This window comes from Salvia splendens, chromosome 1 (genome assembly GCF_004379255.2).
Source record: "Salvia splendens isolate huo1 chromosome 1, SspV2, whole genome shotgun sequence".
NCBI lineage: Eukaryota > Viridiplantae > Streptophyta > Magnoliopsida > Lamiales > Lamiaceae > Salvia > Salvia splendens.
In genome coordinates, this window is record NC_056032.1 from 34773432 (window position 1) to 34794036 (window position 20605).

General features: G+C 37.4%; 4 protein-coding genes and 1 long non-coding RNA gene across 6 annotated transcripts; 2 read left to right on the top strand and 3 right to left on the bottom strand.

Annotated features, from left to right (window-relative positions):
• Positions 1-255: 255 nt before the first annotated feature.
• LOC121804529 lies at positions 256-1599 on the top strand. The gene is made up of 3 exons (XR_006051167.1): positions 256-323; positions 405-450; positions 1054-1599. It is a non-coding gene; the product is annotated as an uncharacterized LOC121804529 (long non-coding RNA).
• A 1108-nt stretch (positions 1600-2707) lies between these two features.
• LOC121798879 (ras-related protein RABC2a-like) lies at positions 2708-5705 on the top strand. Of its 2 annotated transcripts, XM_042198129.1 has the most exons (7): positions 2715-2860; positions 2945-3105; positions 3891-3959; positions 4089-4154; positions 4628-4749; positions 5124-5252; positions 5346-5705. In XM_042198129.1, exons 2-7 carry the CDS (start codon positions 2967-2969, stop codon positions 5451-5453), a joined length of 633 nt encoding a protein of 210 aa, XP_042054063.1. In that variant the 5' UTR covers positions 2715-2860; positions 2945-2966; the 3' UTR covers positions 5454-5705. The 2 variants fall into 2 exon arrangements, with proteins under 2 accessions (XP_042054054.1, XP_042054063.1); XM_042198120.1 differs by having other exon boundaries at positions 2708-3105.
• Positions 5706-6144: 439 nt separating this feature from the next.
• LOC121798890 (poly [ADP-ribose] polymerase tankyrase-like) lies at positions 6145-8427 on the bottom strand. The gene is made up of 6 exons (XM_042198141.1): positions 8217-8427; positions 7111-7202; positions 6914-6992; positions 6733-6827; positions 6500-6595; positions 6145-6418 (listed from the first exon to the last, which is right to left on the bottom strand). The coding sequence occupies exons 1-6, from the start codon at positions 8386-8388 to the stop codon at positions 6326-6328; spliced, it is 627 nt and encodes a 208-aa protein (XP_042054075.1). The 5' UTR covers positions 8389-8427; the 3' UTR covers positions 6145-6325.
• Positions 8428-14338: 5911 nt separating this feature from the next.
• On the bottom strand, positions 14339-15571 carry LOC121802384 (zinc finger protein ZAT5-like). The gene has a single exon (XM_042202052.1). The coding sequence runs from the start codon at positions 15053-15055 to the stop codon at positions 14468-14470; it is 588 nt and encodes a 195-aa protein (XP_042057986.1). The 5' UTR covers positions 15056-15571; the 3' UTR covers positions 14339-14467.
• Positions 15572-18890: 3319 nt separating this feature from the next.
• Positions 18891-20202, bottom strand: LOC121778918 (alpha carbonic anhydrase 7-like). Its single transcript, XM_042176321.1, has 7 exons — positions 20118-20202; positions 19816-20033; positions 19640-19746; positions 19428-19542; positions 19195-19362; positions 19040-19093; positions 18891-18971 (listed from the first exon to the last, which is right to left on the bottom strand). The coding sequence occupies exons 1-7, from the start codon at positions 20200-20202 to the stop codon at positions 18891-18893; spliced, it is 828 nt and encodes a 275-aa protein (XP_042032255.1).
• Positions 20203-20605: the final 403 nt, after the last annotated feature.

Sequence of the window (20605 nt, forward strand, 5' to 3'; positions counted from 1 at the left end):
CAGGGTTAAGCTCTCTAGATCCTGAATCTTATAGCAAATCAGTATTGTAATCTGTAAGCGAGACCAAGCAATACAAATTTGCCCTCTCTTCTTCCCGTGGACGTAGATTTACCTCAGTAAATCGAACCACGTAATTTCTCGTGTTGTGATCATTTCCACAGAGTGTTTGTGGATACAGCAGCGTCGGTTAATGTGTTATTGATTACGCATGGATGCGCACTACTTGATATTTTTTGTTGAGTCCCGAATTACATTGTTTTTAATTAAAAAAGTATTACTCCATTTGCGATTCTCATCCTCACATTCTGTGCGCTTTACGCTGTGTAATTCCTTGTACAGAGCTTATTGCAGCATCAGTTCTATCTAGAAAAGGCTAATCAACTTTGATTTGTAATATTATGCAGGTCAGGATGGCGGCAAAAGAATGGGAGTTAACTTTGACAGAGTGAAGTAAGTGGATTTATAGCACTAGTTCATTTCAAACCTGTTTATTTTTTAAGAATCATCTGACGACATCTCTTTGCTGACATTTTGATTTTTTCAATACTGGATAAACCATAGGAGAGTCTCAAACTCAAATTACCCAAAATTGTACTACTAGTACTTTCAATTTTTGTCACAAAATGATGATAACAATCGCATTTTGGCTAGCTAGTGTCCGAAGATGCGATACTCTCCAGTTATGGTTAGGCAGCTGTGTGAATTAACTTAACTTCCATTTTTCTTTCTGGATATCCTTCTTGTTCATGTTCCGTGCCTTGCACTTTCAACTTCTCGTCAGCGGCCTAATTTACAATTAAAAGGGTTTTTACTGCATTCTTAGAGGTAGTCCACAAATCTCCCAAAACATGATAAAAATACACAGTTTAGGTAATTTTTGGTCACATAACTTCAAGATAGAAGAGTTATCTACCCTACCAAACTGCCCCTTAGTATTGGTGTTAACATCATAGATATTCAGATTTGTTCAAGCTTCCACAGACAATCAAAGAGTATATGTTTGCTAAAGTGCACGAACGTTCCGATATCCTGATGTCTCAAATCACCATACAGGTATTGGCTTTCAGTTGGTGCACAACCCTCTGATCCTGTTCAGCGCCTTCTATTTCGAGCAGGCTTATTACCCCCACCACCCATGCTAGCAATGGGACGGAAAGGAGGTCCACGAGACATGCGCCCAGTTGATCCACTGAGTGGGCGTTTTATGACGGAGGCGATGCAAGTAAAACAAAAAGTTGACGATGGTGGGAGTGCGAGATGTTGACATGTCATGCTTAAGATATAAGATGGTGCATTGTTTACCTTTTTTTGTCATGTATGCCTTCCCTGAACATGGACAAGAGGGATATCCAGAGAAAAATGGTATTTGTGTCAACCTTTCTTGTGTTTAGTAGACATGATCAGCTTTTTCCTAGCTGGTTTGGTGGTTGTGATTATCATGTGTGCTGTTTATTTAATTATTAAGCAGGATAGAGCAATCTTTTTCCCTCTGTAGGTGGGTGAGTCAAGTACTAAAGCTCATTCTTTGTACGATGGAATTAAATAAGGGTGGAATAGAATGAGGATGGAAATGGAATGAAGATGTGTATGAATGACAATTTTTTGCATTTTCATTCCATTCTCTCCTTCATTTTATCTTACCGAGCAAATGAAATGGAAGTAAGAATCACATCCCATCCCATCATTCCATTCAATCAAACCAAGAATGGCCTAAGTTTTTGAAAAGGAGGCTTCTTCAAAGGCTATTTTTGGTATATCATATTGTTCGGTGATAATTTCCTCATTTTCCTCCAACATGCTGATTTTCGGTGATTGTCGAATGCTTCCAAAATGGTACTAGTTGAAGATCTAACATGAATTTAATTTGGGTCTATTGACACAGAAAATGGGGTTGCATATAGTGACATTGCCTATGGTGATGGTATGTCAGGTGCTCCCTTTGTCTTTGTATTGCAAAGAAAGAGAGAGATGCATGCACCATAATTAATTCCACGTTTCACAGATTCAACACCAATTCCTTGTAGAAGGTCCTTTTGTGTCTTCTTTTTGTTACATAATATCACTTGTTTTATATGGGCCCAGTCTGTACGCATGAGGGCCGTGCACAAATGCCCAATTGCAATCATAACCATCATTAATATGCGTAAACACTAGTATGATTACAAAGATTAGGGTTTATTATCTTACCATTTCAGGTCTCTTTCGAGAAAGAATGAAGCTGCCTTCATCTGGGCCAGCATTAGATTAAAATAAGATATCAATTATTCGAGTGAGATGCTTCAATTGTTCTCTCATTAGAAAGTGAAAACGATCGACTTAATGAGACTAAAAATAATTGCATCATGGTCTACTATCAACTATACTTTTGTTTTGAATATTTCACTTATTTAATTATGATTTACAGCCTTAAACCGACATAAAGTACCTCTGGCTAGTAGGATCGATCTATTTTAATTGTATTAAAAAATAACCGAAGCAGGCCCATTTACACCCTAAAAACAATCGCAAAAGGCCTACCAAATATATGCAGATGGAGCCCATCCATCATAACTTCCAACTGTTGACATATCACCCCCGACTTTTTCGTTTAATTACAAGATTGCCATTTTGTCTGTAACGGTAACCGTCAGTCACAGCAACCACGTTGCGTTTCATCTCGCAAAAACGGGAATCGAATCTAATTCTAATCTATCAAAAAAAGAAAGGAATAAACGTTACCTTTCAAATTTGCATCCTTGCTAGAGAGAGAAAGTGAAGGCATAAAAGCTCCTCCTCATCAGCCTAGCCTTTTGAGTTCTCCATCCCTCTCCAATTGATTGCGCATTGTCACTGTTGAGGTTGTTGAGCACCTACACGATAGGTACAAGGACAGAGAGTTCCTGTTATATTTAATCTGCTTTATCGTCTACATATTTAGAGAGATAAGGTAACTGTACATTTCTAGAGAGAGAAAGTGACGTGCTCCGATGGGGAGTTCGGGTCAGGGGCAGAGCAACTATGATCTATCGTTTAAGATCCTGCTCATCGGAGATTCCGCCGTCGGCAAGAGCAGCTTGCTCGTCAGTTTCATTTCCAACGTAGTCGACGATCTTTCCCCTACCGTAGGTATTTGTCCGCTATCATTTATGAAATTCATCGCGTGAAGTCTAGTCAAGTTGTGAGCACAGCTAACAGTTTCTTAGCTGTCAGATTTATGATTTATGCAAATTCATTTCAATTTCGTAGATTTTTTTTTGTTGAATTTGATCCTGGATTTGTTTTTTGTTTTTTTGTGATTACTGCTGGAATGATTTGTCGACGTTGATTCAAGCGGCGATTTCGGTTTTTGTTTCTTTACTTGTTGTAGATAGTTAGATGTTGGAGCTATTTTGGTAGCGTAGAAACTGGCTCAAGTGCTGTTGGCATTCTAGTATTAGATTAAATTAGGCATGAATTGTCGATCATGTTAGCTTGTTGTTTGTATCTTGTTTCAGGTGTAGAGTAAATTTGGAATGAGTAACCAGCAATTTTAATTTGGTCAAATTATTTCAACATTACTTCGTTGGGTGTTGTCATTTTCATGCAACCTCCGGTGAGATTTATATATCTTAACAATAATTTTAGGCAATATATATGATTTAAATGCTGCATTAAAAAATATGAAAACCTTGGTGTTGTCGAGGTAGATGTTTGAAATTCGACCAAATTAAAATAAGTGGAGGGATAGCCGCAATCTTATGGCTAGGACTGTAGGATTATTAAGTTGGTCAACTAAGTGCCCCTCCTTAGTTAGAAATCACCGACCTTGTGGTTTATTTGAATTTTTAAAAATTAAGGGTCTCCAAATTACTCATGATTATCTGTTGTGTACTTCAGTTTTTGTGGTTGTCACCCTTTTATTGATCATCTAGGTGTGGATTTTAAGATCAAGTTTCTCACTGTTGGTGGGAAGAAACTGAAGCTCACCATTTGGGACACAGGTAATATCTTTGTAGCAATCTTGGCTTTACTCAATCAATTTTAAAAGGAATTATAAGTAATTCTCGTGCTTCCATTATGTTGAGTCCCATGATTAAGATGTATGATGGCAATGCTTCTGTCTTTTGCAGCTGGACAAGAAAGATTTAGGACTCTAACAAGCTCGTATTATAGAGGTGCTCATGGAATCATTCTCGGTAAGCCATGAATGAACCAAGAAAGTTTAATGAGTTTTACCTGGTTGAGAATATTGTGATGTTCTGTTACTGAAACGGGAAATGGCCAGAAATTTTTTCACCAAAGTGGTAGGCACCTGTTTCGGCCAAATTATAAATGTTTCTCTTTGGTTTTTTTGGACACCAATCTTCATTGCTTCCTAGTTTAATCCCAAACTATGACACCCACTACTAACTATATTACGGTCAATCACTCCTATGACCCCCTTCTGCAAATTGACACTTTTAAGTTGGAGCAAATGCAAAGTTCTGATTGAGAAAGTTTTCATTCTCTTCTCATTTGAAAGAGAAAGATAGTTTCCTACAGTATACACCTTCCTTACTTTTAATCTGCTACATTAGCTTTGTGTTCTTACAGATCCTCTTGTTCTCAAGATTCTTATGTATAAAAGCTTTAGCTTTTGATGTCTCACCAATTTAACATCTCATTGTAGTTTATGACGTTACAAGGAGAGATACATTTACAAACTTATCTGATGTATGGGCTAAGGAGCTGGAGCTATACTCCACCAATGAGGATTGCTTGAAGATGCTTGTTGGGAATAAAGTTGATAGGGTTAATCCTTGTCTCTCTTCTTTTTATCCTTTTGCTTTACTTTTATGCTCGTGAAACATTATTCAAGGCACAAATGTTATTTTACCACTCTGATGTAAATAGCTCTCACATTCCATTCACTATTGTACGCTAGTTTAGTTCAATGTTCTTAACGAGCACATCCCTAGTTGGTGTTGCACAAATTGGGCACAGATACAGATCACGCTTCTAGACGACTATATATTAGCCTACATAGGATGTCTTTGATTTAATTCCAATTGTATTTGTCTGTTGCAAGAAACTCAGCTGGTTTGTGCTGTCTGCTAAAACAATTGTCACATTTGATTAATCTTGCTTATTTTCTGTCTAACCAAGTGCTTATTTTTTACGTTAAGGAATCTGAACGAGTTGTAAGCAGGGAAGAAGGGATGAGTCTTGCGAAAGACCTTGGATGTCTGTTCTTGGAATGCAGCGCCAGAACTCGAGAAAATGTTGAGCAATGTTTCTCAGAACTAGCATTGAAGGTTTACATGCATTACTATCCAAAGATAATATGACATATATTTCGTTTTATTTAGAGATATAGTTAACTGTCTCATTTTTCCCATTTTCCTCAGATAATGGAGGTGCCAAGGCTGCTCGAAGAAGGATCAACAGTGAAGAGAAATATCTTGAAACAGAAACAAGAACATCAGACACCGCCCAGTGGTGGTTGCTGCACGTAGAATCACAGTGAGATGATGCAAGACAACATTTCACATGCTTTCTAAGCGGCAGGTTTCATATGTTCACAATGTGTAAATGATAGTTTGCTTCTTTTCCCTCTACTGCTTCTGGGTATTCGCTCTGTGTATGTGCTGCTGTTTATTGTAAAACTGTTAAATAACACTTGTAAAGCTGTTGATAACTTTGGTGTTCTGATCTATATTAGTCCGGTTGAGGATACACCTAAATCAACGGTTAATATTTGGTTTTAATGCATATTACAAGATGAGCTGATGTAGTACGGTGAAGATAACATAAGGCGGCACAAGTGCTGAAATAAATAAAAACTAGTAGTATGTTTTAATAAGACGAGCATGCATTTGCAAGCGAAGAAAGATTAGTATTTCTAGTTTCCAAAAGCTTAGATAGAGAAAACGTGGAGTTTGCCTCAGACGAGAAGCAAAACACAAACACAGATTCTGACAGCTTTGTTCTTCTTTTATGTTTTGACACTTAGCAAAACAAAATTTTATACTTCAAAATGAGCAATGCAGCATCAAACCTACACTATAATTCTCTCCTACATCCTGGTTACAGTTAAAACACAACACAGATTGACAGGAAAATTCTTCAGACAGGGCAACGCAGGGGAAGAGGGAAGGTGGCTAGCAACAACTGTAATATAATGATGAAAACACTTAAAAGGCTATGAGAGGGGAGAAGAATCGCATCAAACCAAAATCAGATTGTGTCATAGGGGGTAGCAACATTTCATGACATTTGAGTATCCATTTTCATCTATTGAACTCAATGTTGAACCTAGTAAGTCAAGTTAGTAAGTTGCACTAGAAATCCTTTATATGCAATGCAGCAGAGGATGCCATCATAATTTCTAGGCCTGCTGGCGAAGTAGAGCGCCTTGAGCTTGAGCCTCTTCCAGAATGCTCCTAGTTTCAGTTCCAGCATCAGCTAGTTCAGCAGGAGTCTGTCAACATTACTCATTAATTACTTTGATATCAAAAAAAATCCAAGATTGCAGAAAATAGATTTTCAACTGTATATTGACCTTCCCATATAGATTTGTTGTACTTGGAGAAGCTCCATAAGAAAGCAACAACCTTACAACATTGGTGTACTCTCCTCTAGCAGCATGGTGGAGAGGCTAATATTGAGAAGGAAAAAAAAAGAGGTTAAATGATCATGTAAGCAACTTGATCCACACATCTTTCTTTTCGAGTTAAAACAAGACTAAAAGATCGAACAGTACAAATAAGCATGATAAGACTAAGATATACTCACCGTGTCCCCTTCCATATCAATAGTCTCCAACATTCTGTTCACACGGTCAGGATCATTAGCAAAGCTTAGAAGTAGTTGGGAAATTTCCAGATAGCCTGCAAAGTGGTTTAAGAAAGCAGAAATAAAGAGACATCCTAAGGAGCATGATGGCAATATGAAGAACAGTAAGCAATAAACTCACCTCCAGCACAGGCATCATGCAAGGGAATTGCACCATCCTCGTCCTTTGCTTCCATGTTAGCTCCTCTTTCCAACAAAAACTGTATAGTGTCCCATATTATAATTTGGTAATTGCAAGTTATAGCTTCCAAAAACATCCATCTCTGTGAGAATAAGGGATTTTCACTCTAACCATATAGTCATAAGTTATTGCTTAACCTGGACACAATTCAAATGGCCAAAGAGGCACGTGAGATGAAGAACAGTATCACCATCTTCCACTGGTTCATCAATGTTACCATCAAAAGCATCTGAAAATGTCCATAAGGTTCGAGAGTCAGAACACAAAATAACCTCAACCAAATTTATCATAGAAAGTATAAAATGTTCTGAGTCAGAGGGCTGGCTAACTCAAGTGATACACACTCAGACTAGCAGCTAGCCATTGGTTTTGATCTTGCTGCTTAGAAACTTGCCACATATTTTAAAAACATAACAAAGAAAATATATCTATTGACATGCACATTCTTTCCATAATTCAGTTAGTAAAACTCTATGAGATTTGCATACAAACTAATTTAACAGTTGCGAATACACAAGCAGCACTGCACAATATGTGGTTATGTTCCTAATGTGCTTAATGAATTAACAAATGAGCAATCAACACATCTAAACAGCATTGATAACAGAGCTGATCGATCGAACCCACCACAAGGAGTCTATCCATAGCTACAAACTCAAGTTATAGTATCCTTGAGAGTAATTATTAGATTTCAACATCACAATTCCATATAAAGTTCTTGGTCGTATAACTTGCAGCAACTACTTTCAACCAACTGAAGTTATAGATGTAGTATCGTAATCATTAGTCAAGTCTGAATCTACTCAAGTCTGAAACGTCCTATGTGGAAAAGAGAAGGTTAAGCACAAAGCAGAACAACATAGAACAAATATTAAACAGCGACAGCGAAAGTGTTTCAGAGATCAAGTAAACTCAAGTGAAACTAATAAGTAGGAGTATAACGAAAATAACATCAGCAACAGTGTTCCGAATGCACGCATGATCATTTGTAGAACAACCTTAGGATTAGGTTTAATTAGTCAAAAACCAAAAGGCAGGACCATAAGCATTAAATCTCATCCTCCATATAATACAAACCACATACATTCCTCTTTCTCTAAAATCGGGCATCCTCTTCTGAAAATCTAGATGGAACCTAATGTTTTCAGGCTCTAAGGAGGGAAATTCCGGTAGGAGAAATGAGCAAAAAACCAAAAAAAGTACGATTGAGGAGTGCGCTGTGGCGTAAGAGAGTAGAAGTTACCTAGGGCTTGGCGTAGGGCGTCGAGGTTGCCAGACTCGGCGGAGGAAGCGAGGGGACGGAGATGAATAGGTATATCGGAAAGATCGATGTCTTCGGCGTAGTCGACGCCTTCTTCCTCGAAGAGAGCGGCGCCGTCTTCGTCGTCGTCGCGTCGTCCATCAGCTACCGCCATCTTTGAAATGATTCCTCCGCAACAGCACAGCGGTTACAAAATAAGTAGGGATTTGTTGGCCCAATACCCAAGGCCCATGATACCTCTAAGCAGGGGTGGGTTCGTCTGCTGTGCATTTCAGCACAACAGCCATGCTGCTCCATACAAACAATTAAAATAAGTATATATTTATTTATTTTATTTTATTTTATTTTATTTTATTTAATTTCTTTAATTATTTTATTTCTTTGTGTGGAGCAGCAGGGGCTGCTGTGCTGAAATGCACCGCAGATGATCCCCACCCCTCTAAGGCCATCCACAACGTTGTTCCTATACCGTTCCTAAACCGTTCCTTAAACTACTATTTGCGGTCCACACTGTACTTTTTTACTTCATTCCTTAACTAAGGAACGGAACCTGCAACCCTTCGTTCCTTAACCGTTCCTTAAATTACTATTCATTCAATTTCATTTCTTATTTTTATTTCCAACCCAATTCAATTAAAACAAACACACTTTATTAAAAAACACACAACATTAAAAAAATTACAACTTAAACTTAAAAACAAATAAAAAATACACAATTAAAATCCTAAAAAAATAAAAAAACACACAATAAAAAACACACAATTAAACGTGGGAAAATAAAAAAACTACTCCGCCGGCTAATCATCCTCCGGAGGCGGTCGAGGTTGAGGGGGAGTCGGATGGCCAAGTTGTGCTGCCATATGCACAATTCCGTTCCACCAGGCTGAGAATTGGGCGTACGAGAAGCGGGAAGTGTCCGCCATTGTGGCGGTCATGTACGCCACCATAAGTGTGTCCGAGCCTCCCCGCGAGCCCGATCCCGAGGCCGGCTGGCTTGATTCGCCTCGGCCCTTCCTCGCTCTAGCCGCCTTCGTCCCTTGCGGCCGACGGCGCCCACGGCTGGATCCCCCGTATTCGCTGGGCGTATCCGCAAACACCTGCGGTTCACCCTCGCTGCCCTCCCCGGTGTCACCAGACGAGAGTTGCCGCTCGCGTGTGCTTCGTGCGCTTTGAGGTTGAGCCCGAGCTGGAGCGGACACCGCCGGCCCACCTTTCCTCGTCCTTGACGAGCTGCCAAATATCAACAAATTTGAACTTTAGACCGGTGTCCTGGTGGAAGGCGCGCAAAGCCGCCCTCAGAATGTCGGCGCCCGAAGCTCCGCTTTGGTAGTGCGCCGCTTCGGCCGAGTAGATGCCGCAGAATTTTTTGACCTGTAAGTCGACTCGGCCAAAGTGAGCACGGAGCATTGTATATTTGCGCTTCCGGACCCCTTTCGGCTTAGTCTGGTGGTAGACATCACGGACCTTTTCCCAAAAGCACTTGGCGGCTTGTTGATTCCCGACGATGGGATCGTACGAGACGGTGAGCCAGGCGTTGTACACCGCCTTTGTTTCTTCGTTGCTGTACGGATGCCGGCCCAGATCCTCCGATTCCTCCTCCTCCTCGGCCGCCTCAGACGCAGCCCTGGAGCTTCCACCACCTCGGCCTCCTCCCTGGGTGGGTTCAACGGGGATATCCTCCCGAATCTGGGACAATCCCTGAGAAGGCCGCGAGGCGGAGGGTCGAGCGTATGCATCCACATCGAAAGTGGGTGGTTGGTACCCACCCGGCATCGCCGACCCCTGGGTGCCCGGCGTCGACGAACCGGAACCACCATGTGTGTTGTACATGGTCTCCCAATCGCCGAACGCGTTGAGATCCCACCCATCGGAGCCGCCACCGCCGTAGTTGCCGTCGCCGGACATTTTGTGAAGAGATTGAATATGAAAATTGGAGAGGAAATGAAGTTGATTTAGGAAGAATAGATGTGTAGTTGTGTGTGAAATAAGGATGAATTAGGAGTATTTATAGAATTAGAAAATTAAAAAAAAAAAAAATTAAAAACGGTAAAAAAACGGTAATAACACAGTTAATTTTTTTTATATAAAAATCGAATTTTTTTTTAAAAAAATAATTATTGCGTCAGCACGTGACGTCGCCCACTCGCGGGCCGGCTAGTGGGCGTCACGCACGACGCGGGGGAGAGCCACGTCGCCGAAGCGCGTGGCGGCACAGACCGTGCCGCGAGTCGTGCCGTCGGCACCCGGCACGGCATGGGAACGGAACCTCGACGAAACCATGTTCCGCAACGCGTTCCGCTGCAAAGTCGTTCCGGCGGAACGGCACGCGGAACGCCGGTTGCCCGCGTTGCGGGTGCTCTAAGCACCGTATCCATTTACCATTTCTCGTAAAATAAGGTTTTTTATTTGGAAATAGTACTCCATTAACTTACTAGTAGACTCCAAAACTTCAAATTAATTGTTGCCGTTTTACTTCAGCATTCTATTTAATTTAGATTTCCCTTTTCGTTATTTCTCTTTGCCAACTTGGTGAAAGTAAAAATTCGAAAAACTAAATAAAAAAATGGCGATATATATGCATCGACATTGGAACCCAAATCTTGCTGCATGTGACATATAAACTGGGAGTTGATGACCAAAATAATTGTTGTGAGCAAAGAAGAATGAGAAGAATCTCCGGAGATTGGGAACTCTTAGATAACATAAAAAAATTACTATGATGTTAAATAGTCTGTCTCACACATGCTAAAACCTGTTCACAAAATTTGATTTGTACGTAACACTAGCGTATCTCATAAATCGTTTAGGAATATGTATGGCTATGTATAATGTACCCTCTGAAATTACCGAGGAAAACAATAAACTAATAGTATGAATAAAAAATATAAGAATTTATGAATAAGTTACAAGTGGAATAATTACAAGTTTAGCAAATAAAAAGGTGAATTATATACAGCTGGTTGTTACACAATAAAAGGTGAGCGCTGCATCAGTTCAGGAGCACCTCTATTAAACAATTGGAGTACTGTATGATTCTGTGGGTGGCAAGGATCCGAATAAGGCTCATCCCCAACAATTATTTTAAGGGCACTTTATGTATCAAAATGCAGAGGAAATTAGTATAGTATAGTATATTAATTCAACCTCTCATTGGTGCAGTCATTCTTTATTAAATTATCGGGATTTGAGTACTATCTACTAACCATAACATTACCTGCGCTGATATATCCATATATTTTTAATTTCGCCACTAATTAAGATTATTCCACACTTGGGGTGTAGTTGGATGTAAGACTTTTGACACCACTGATTTTATATCTTCATTATTGCTTATTAAAATACTTCACACTTAGTACTTACAAAAGGATACTACTCCATCATTTTCTCAAATCATAGTATAAAAATAATTACTAAAGATAAGATTAATCAAATTAAATTAAACAAATTCTAACAATCTATGAAAATAAATACTCCCTCCGTCCCAAGGTAGATGTCACATGATTTTATGAGATGTTATTTTGTGTGTTAAGTGGTGAGATAAAATATAATTTTATAATTGATGTGATATGGAATTTTTTCCAAATGAGGAAATATGACATATTTTGTGGGACAAACTAAAAAGGAAAGTGTGACATCTACTATGGGACGGATGGAGTACTAAACAATACTTTGTAGATCCATGTATAAGATTAGATGAAGTGGAATTAGAATAGAAGCTCAATTCAATAGGCTAGGGTTCAGCCGATCAATTCAATTATGTTACCGTTTGTTTAGGGGCCTTAATTTCATGCAAAACGTTAATAATTTAATTTGAACTTGTGTGTGTGTGTTTGAGAGAGAGAGAGAGAGAGATAGCTTTTAGTAGTGGTGAGTGACGAGTGCCTAATAACAGCAGTGTAGTGGGCAAAGGATAAAGAAAAGATTAAATTTATAAGGTGGAGTAACATTGAATGTGTGATCCCCAGAGAATCAAACTATTGTGTCATAATGTGTGACGAGTGCCTAATAACAGCAGTGTAGTAACATTGTGGGAATATAACTGTTGGGATCTTGGATCGTGATGAATGAATGAGCACAACACACCGAGAGCTTACGTGGTTTAGCGTAAGCCTACCTCCACGGGAAAGGGTTTGGATCTTGATTGAATATCACACACACACTCACTCAACGATTACAAAGCTGAACAACAAAGAATCAAACTAACATTAGCTACAATCTAATCTCAAGAAAGCTAGCTCTAGTTTCTGATTGATCTTCCCTCTTTCTCTCTTTGATAATCGAACGAAGACTCTCCGACTTCTTCACACAAGAGAGCTGATACTTTTTATCTCACTCTCAACAGCCAATTAGTTACAACTGACTCATCTTAGCTTGGATCACCAGCAGCAGGGTATCATGTGCACCCGAGCTTATTGTGTGTGTGTGTGTGGGATCAGCTTGTGTGGCCACCAAACTTACAATAACTACCCATCACGTGGATTCATTTCAATCCAGTCGCATAGTATATTTCTTAATGCCTTTCAAATATAAATAACCCTAGCTCGCCCATTTACCACCAACCATTTTTCCAAACAAATTATTTCCCCAACTATATTTAGTTGGCTGTATTACTGTAGCTGTCAAAATGTATTGCTCCTACGTAATAATGTTTAGTTTGAATGGTAGTAATATATATAATATTACTCCATAAGACATGAAAATATGAACTCGTGATAATGTCTTCATTCATGTGTACTACTGGTAAATTAGGCGTAATAGTTTGTTTCGCTTAAAAATTTAACGATATTTATGTCCCCGCTGGTATTTACTATATATTCCTAAAATTAAGGTACTGGCTTCTGTGGAGGAATTGTTTTATTGGATCGAGAAGCTTTGACACTACATATAACAATGTATGAGAGTATGAGACTATGAGTAGTTATCCCAATTTTATGTGACTAATATGTAATTCCTTCTTCCAAAATATGTCCGGATGTTCTCCCTCCTTAAACATATTAATTTATGTTACGTTCATTTAATCTTTTCTCCATGAAAAAAAAAACTGAATTTTCATTTAATTGGATAAATTGCTCTCTCACGACTCACGAGTCACGGATAAAGGATATATGGGAACACTTCATATGTAAGGTCAAGCAAACATGATCGTACATATATATTCACATAGTATCTGAGGAAGTATATCATCAGTCCCACAACAATGTACAAAATTACTAAAATTTAGATTTTTCTGAAACTTTAATTAAGGCTTACAACGGCTGGGAAAATTTGTAGATTCAATATTGATTTTCCCTCATCGTTTAGTCACAACCCTGAAACGTTATTGATATGACTTATTCGGCGACACTAAGTTTGGATTGAGGCTATCTCTAAATATACTTTTCAATATTTACTAGCACAGAATGTTACTCAAAATAAAATCATACTAGTAGTATTTACTAAAGAAAACATAAAAAAAATTAATGTAAATATGCAATGAAAGAAAAGGATTAGCTAGATAAATACTGCAGAGTTTATAACACATGGCTGACATCTCATCTATATAAAATAATCCCTCTGTCCGCGAATAGGAGTCCCGTTTTTTCATTTTAGTCCGTCGGCGAATAAGAGTCCCGGTTCACTTTTACCATAAATGGTAATAGGGTCTCACCTTCCACTAACTCATTCCACTCACATTTCATTTAAAACTAATATATACAAGTGAGACTTATATTCCACTAACTCTTTTCCACTCAATTTTTTTAACATTTCTTAAAACTCGTGCCGCCCATAAATGAGACTCCTAATGGCGGACGGAGGGAGTAGATGTGTAGATTAACAGAATTGACCTAATTCCCTAGTGGTTGTGTGTGGACCTGAGATAGTGCAGGTTATCATAATCACTAAAACCATGTAATTTAGGTAATGCTGACATCTATTAATTTATGACTTGTAACTTTCACGTTGTGTGAACAAAATGCATACCATACGTGATTCTCTAAAACAAGGCGATTAATTAATCGTAGTGGTATTTGCGAATTTTACTAATACTAAGGTAGGCTAGGTGAGATTGTAAATGAAGATAACAGTGTTTGAAGAATGCAAAGAACTTGTATACTAAAAAGTGGTAAATATAAAGGAATCAACTTCATTTATGAGCATATGAATATTGAATAATGGCACTTTTCATGTGAAATTCGTAGAATGAAAGTAAAAAAAAGAATGGAAACAACAAATTAAATCAATCTATAATCTAGTTAATAATGGCAGTGAATCAATGGCGAAGCAGCGAAGACTATGACTTGTTCCTTTGTCGCAAAAGGAAACTTAGACTCCGGTTGATCATCTTCCGGTGCGGGAAGATTGAGATCTAAGGATAACAGATTCCTCTGCTTCTTGACTCCATGATTGGCCGGAATGGGCCTATGCCGGCGCATGTGGCCGCCCAAGGCCTGGCCGGAGCCAAACTCGGCGCCGCATATGGAGCACTCGTGAACCCTAGTCTTGCTCGGCGACGATGCCGATCTGCAGCTTGAGATTTGAAGTGAGAGATTCGTGGTGTCATCCATCAACGGCTTCTTGTGGCTGGCGCGATGGCCTCCCAGAGCTTGGAAGGATGAGAAACACTTGCTACACGTTTTGCATTGGTACGCGTCCTCGGCCGGTGGTGGTGATGATCTCCCTTTGGCTAATAGGATTAGACAATTAGCCATATCTTCCTCCGCCTCCTCATCATGCGCGGAGTGCGAAGGGGAGACGTCGCTTATAACGCTGAGTGGGGAGGTGGAGCGCGGCCGCTTGCTCCTCTTCCCCTTGATCATAGTACTAACTTCTTGCAGCATCATGGGTTTTGGTTGAATGGAAATGATGAAAAAGAGATGCTATAAATAGAATATGAAAAGAAGGAAAGGTGAAAATGTTCACTTATGATGAGGTTCTTCCTTTCTTGCAGTGGCAACTTAAGATGGAATAAATAAGTGTAGTAACGTGAACAAGTGAGAAACAGAAACATGAATTACATAGTAGTATATGGGTGTGGTTGTTTGTGATGGTAATGGAGTGAGAATCGGTTGGCTTTGAAGCAAACCCATTACTTTTTGGGAACGATTCCTTTCCTTGTGAAGAATTGGAGTGCAAGCCTGGCACCACAGAATTTGCGCTACCTTCACCACTTCTTCTCTTCTTTCCTTTATTTTATTTTATTTGTTATACACTTTCAAATGTGAATGCAGACATATTCATAAATCAATACTAGCTCCATTTTTTATACTATTAAATATATCCTTCCAACCAATTTATTAGTGTTTACAATTCCTAGCTGTAAGTGTTGCAGGTTCACATCTTCAACTAATGATTGAATTAAAGTCAGATAATTAGGATGCGTTTAGATAAGACAAATGAAGATTAGAAGAAAGGCATGATTATTGATTAACTTTAGTGGTTTACAGTTACACTCTAAATACGTTGAATTTGGATGTAAAATTTAAAAGTATACCTTGGACTCTCGCGTCCTTTTCCAATAAGGCAATAACTATACCTCATGATTCCTCAATTTTAATTTCAATGTCAATATTTCTGTGTCAGTTGAAGTTAAAAATAATATCAGAAGAAAATAGGCAATTAATTAGTCTATTACTTTATTAATTATAGGAACAAAAATTATTAGCGCAGTTGCCATGCACTTACAATATTGTTCTATAACATTACTTAGTGCCGATGAACAATAGTAGTAGTAGTACTACACGCGAATAAATTAAGTATAGTTACTTAAATCCCTAATGACGACTTTACCCAATGATTAGAGTTGGTAAAGCATGGAATAATTGCACGTTCACTTTGTGTTTGTGGCACCCAGGAATATCAATTATTTCCTGCTCTTGAAGAGTTGATTTTCGTAATAGACGAATATAAAAACAAATATGTGCGTGTCACACACAACACCCAGACTATTGATACTAGTATAACATAGCATACTCTAAAAATCAAAAGCGCATCCCGCCATTAATTACTTATTTAAGTTTCGGATATAAAATAGCAAAAATAGGAAGGCGCAAAAACTAATGATACACCACTCAGAAACATGTCGATATTTTGGGCGGTGGCTCTAATAATTTGAAGTTATTTATTTGAGAGATATATTCTTGGCGTATATCTACGAGTGTGCTGAGGGCACGTAACTGTCTTCTCTGCCAGCATATATATTTCCATCTAGTAAGTAAAGCATTTATTTTTATTCTTTCCTTTTCCTAAAATTAAAAAATAAATATAAAGAAATGAAGAATATATAACGTAAAAACCCCAATTTTTGAAGAATATAAACATATACCAACGGAAGGAAGAACAAACACACATGTTGGTGAAGTATACTAAACTTTCCATCTTACGTTAGTTTGTACACTAGTTATTTTTTTATATTTTTCAATTGCCAGTGGCGTAAGAGGCGGCGGTGATTGACATTTGCAGTGTCTTAAATTATCATAGTTAAGGAGCTTCCTTCTGAAATAATTTACAGAAATTCTTTAATTTTATTTATTTTTCAAGTAAATTACACAGTTTGGTGTGGCGATGGATCTCTTTTCAATTTGTTATACTTATAATTAATGAAGTTAAAGGAAAGTATATTACTTTCGCATGATTATGATACTTATGTAATTAATTGAGATAAATTGGATAAACTGTCGATATTTTAACTATAGAGTATAAAATGGAGTATTGATTCTTTACCCAATTACTTTATGGTATGTATTGAAAAATTATGTGTGACAGTGAGTTAAGTCTTTTTTAAGCACAAAAGAGGTCGAAAACCAGTGGAGGATAACATTTTAAAAATAGTGATACTGACGCCTAATATCACAAAAAATTTTAAAAAATTATTTTCTTCCACGAACATTGAACTTGACATATAATATCACGAACTAAATATTTGTTGAATTTTTTCCAACAGCAACAAAATCTGGTAACATTTCATTTGTTATTACATTACATAAGATATGGTTACCACTGAAAAATGATAGTGATGTGATTACAAAATCTCTAAAAGTCAGGTATGGTTATTCATTTCATTTTAATGTAATTGAATTTTATTGCCAGTGGAAGCTATTCAACAATTATTAAAGTTTGTGATAGCCATTTTGGTCAAAGCTTGGTCATATAGGGTTAATAGTCATTTTAATAATCAAGTTTGGTCAAATTCCGGTCTGTCCCACAAAATTTAAATTGGAATATTAAATTATGAAGCTTCAATTTTTCTCAATTGTCCCATCTATATACAAAGTGTCATCTTTAAATGAAAAATGACGTGTTTCATTAAATTAAGTATTTATTTGTTTATTTTCCTTTCATTTATTTTTTATTTTCTTATTTTAATGTAAAATGTCGAACATCATCAAAAAATGACATTTTGCGAAACTAAAAGATAAACTTTACTTGTATATAAATGAGATAATTGAGAAAAATTGAAACTTGAAACTTCATGATTTAGTATTCCAATTTTAAACTTCATGGAATGGACCATAATTTGACCAAATTTCGTGATTTAAATGGCTATTAACACGATTTAGAAAGATAATAGCATGCGTATATCTGTACATAATATACATATTTAAATAATAATACAAAATCTTTTTAGAGTCATTTCAAGCTATTCAAGTAAATTACCAACATTAAAGTAGTTTGGAGATGCAATTTATCTCGGTCTGTTGGATGCATGCCCTAATTTTATAGATTCGGTGGCTATTATTAATCTTGACTTGCGGAAGCAATTTGTTTTGAAGATGAGGAATGTTTGACTGAAACTTGCTCAACTTAAAAAAAAATATACTCCACTCCGTATTATTATTATGCATACCCGGCTAATTATGAATTGGTTTACTAGTATATTCAACTTAGAGGTCACCACGATTCTGGAACCGAACTGCGAGGGTGTTTCGCGGGTTATGGTTCCGGTTCCAAAACCGCCGGTTTCAGTTTTGGTTATGAACCGGCGGTTTTCCGGTGGTTTTTTACGGTTTCGGTTTTCGGCGGTTTTTTGCGGTTCCGGCTTGGCTTCATAGTTTTCAGGCAGTTTTTCACGGTTCCGATTTAGAACCGCCCGGAACCGATGGTTCCGGCATGCTTTAAATTCGATATTTTTTTCGAATCTGAATCGTAACCGCCGGTTACAGTTTCACGGTTAACCACCGGAACCGTAAACCTTGTGCACCTCTAATTCAACTAATGCATACACGGGTACTAGGTGACATGTCACATGTGTACACACTCATCATAACTGTTGTTCGAATTGAGAGATGAAATAAGAGTGGGATTTAGTATGGAATAAGTTAAGATATGTTTTGTCAAAGATTAATATGGTAGTTGAATTTTATGTTGTTGTTTGGTTGCCTAAAATTGCATCGAAGATAATTTTAATAAGATGGTTGGTTGATTCGAGTAATAATAACTAAGATTGATATCAATTTAAGTTTAGTTGTCATAATAAATAGGACTAGATGATAAGAAAATGTATTCTTTCTTTATTACTAATATAATAATCATTGTATTCTCTCTTTATTAATATAATAATCATTACTTCTATTAGCAGGGAGATTACTAATAGTTGTATTTAAAATGGAGTAGATGAAATAAACTCATCAAAATCCCAGCCCATCATCATTCCTAGTTATAAAGGTAAAAATGATAGAATCAATTGGAATCTCCTGGCCCATAAAGGTACAAATCCCGTTTGTTGTGAGGCTGCAAGGGTCTAGCATTTTCCTCTGCGTACTGTAAAATTACACAATAAAACCATAAATATATATAGAATCAAATTGGGAATAATTAAAAAATCTTACATCATGAACAGCTTCTCTCAGCAACCTAACTTGTTTTCTGGAAACGGTCTTCACCTAAGGTCATTAAAATGATTGATCATGATATTCAATTTCCACATTTAAATTATGAATTAGGAAAAATAATGTGGTTAAATTGAAGTTATATAGAGTAGTACCTTTTTATTAAGAGTCCAGATAACTCCTTCTGTACATGGAGGGGATGTGAGTGACCCCAAATATCTGTAAAATGTTTCGCTACCAATTTGAATATCGTTGGGGTTCACCATTCCCAGAGCACTTTCGCTGTCTTTGTTATCAACAATCGAGGATATATTTGTCATTATCTGTTAATTTTGATACGATTAGATATTGAAATTAGAAAAATTAAATTACTAGTTAGTAGTAGTACCTTGGAAAGAAATGGATCAGGTGTTCCAATCTTATATAAGATTCCGACGACGGCTATCGTATATATTAGATTAGGATCTGTATTTTGGTGCACCAAATGCAGCTCCATGTCGTACCTGTTGTTAGTAACCATCAATACTAGTCGAGACATATACTAATATGGAATTCGGGTGTATCAACGAACCCTCACACAAACATATTCACAGTCAGTACCTTCGGCCGTTAATAGTGTGCTCTGAAGGAGAATGCCAGTGGGCATACTTGAGAGGGTAATCGGTGCCGTTGATGAATAGTGATCCAACGCCACCTTTCCATTGAATCTGCATCAACAAAAATGTGCTTATCCTTTCATCTTAAACATATCAATTATATCTAGTGAATAATCTTACTTGTATATCATGCCCTCTATTCTTCAAAGTTGCATTACCAACTTTGTAGTAAACCTTAGTGTTTTCCGGCTTTGAAATTATCTTTACTCTTTTATCTGAAATATCTATTGGAGATTGCAAAGTGCCATTGTTGCATGCACCCCATTCTTTCTTTATTTTTCCCCAATTTCTTGGACCCTTTTCACTTTTTGCCCCATAATCAAACTCCCTTTCATCCTCTGAAACCAGAAAAAAAAATGGTCACAATCAAAATAAAAACAATGGATGAGAATTCTAAGAGGAAGGTGATTTTGTATACATACCTACTTCTTGAGCATTGCAAAACAGAACAATGCAAGAAATAACAAGGGGGGCTAGAATGTAGAGAGATGTAATTCTACTCTCCATTTTTTCTCTCTTTTCTGATAGAAAAAATATTTGCAGATGGGATTATGATTAGGCGAGGTTATGTGGGAATATATAACAAGAAAAATAATTGAATTTGGTTGTACGTCGTGCTGAAATGGAAATCATCTGCATGTTTCTTCAAAGTCGGTGTGTATCATAATGTGAAACTCAATTAGATATATACTCCCTCCGTCCATCATCCACTATTAAACGTATCTTTTTCCTTTTTATCAATCTACCAATAAATGTCTCATTTCTTTTCTACAATATTTAGCAAATGAACCTCACATTAGCTAATTCGTTCACTCATATTTTATTATAAAATCAATATATAAAATTAGGACCACATTCCATTAATTTTTTCTACCCATTTCTTTTACAAAGTCAAACAACTTTTTTTTAA

Excerpts from the sequence above, each read along its gene's own strand:
- LOC121778918 (XM_042176321.1), bottom strand. The coding sequence starts at position 20,202 with ATGGAGAGTAGAATTACATCTCTCTACATTCTAGCCCCCCTTGTTATT. Across the intron at positions 19,747-19,815 it reads ATAGAGGGCATGATATACAA|ATTCAATGGAAAGGTGGCGT; the intron begins GTAAGATTATTC and ends TTGTTGATGCAG. Across the intron at positions 18,972-19,039 it reads TGAGAGAAGCTGTTCATGAT|TACGCAGAGGAAAATGCTAG; the intron begins GTAAGATTTTTT and ends GTAATTTTACAG.
- LOC121798879 (XM_042198120.1), top strand. The coding sequence starts at position 2,967 with ATGGGGAGTTCGGGTCAGGGGCAGAGCAACTATGATCTATCGTTTAAG. Across the intron at positions 4,750-5,123 it reads TTGGGAATAAAGTTGATAGG|GAATCTGAACGAGTTGTAAG; the intron begins GTTAATCCTTGT and ends TTTTACGTTAAG. Across the intron at positions 5,253-5,345 it reads TCTCAGAACTAGCATTGAAG|ATAATGGAGGTGCCAAGGCT; the intron begins GTTTACATGCAT and ends CATTTTCCTCAG.
- LOC121802384 (XM_042202052.1), bottom strand. The coding sequence starts at position 15,055 with ATGATGCTGCAAGAAGTTAGTACTATGATCAAGGGGAAGAGGAGCAAG.
- LOC121798890 (XM_042198141.1), bottom strand. The coding sequence starts at position 8,388 with ATGGCGGTAGCTGATGGACGACGCGACGACGACGAAGACGGCGCCGCT. Across the intron at positions 6,828-6,913 it reads GCATGATGCCTGTGCTGGAG|GCTATCTGGAAATTTCCCAA; the intron begins GTGAGTTTATTG and ends ACCACTTTGCAG. Across the intron at positions 6,596-6,732 it reads TTGATATGGAAGGGGACACG|CCTCTCCACCATGCTGCTAG; the intron begins GTGAGTATATCT and ends TCTCAATATTAG.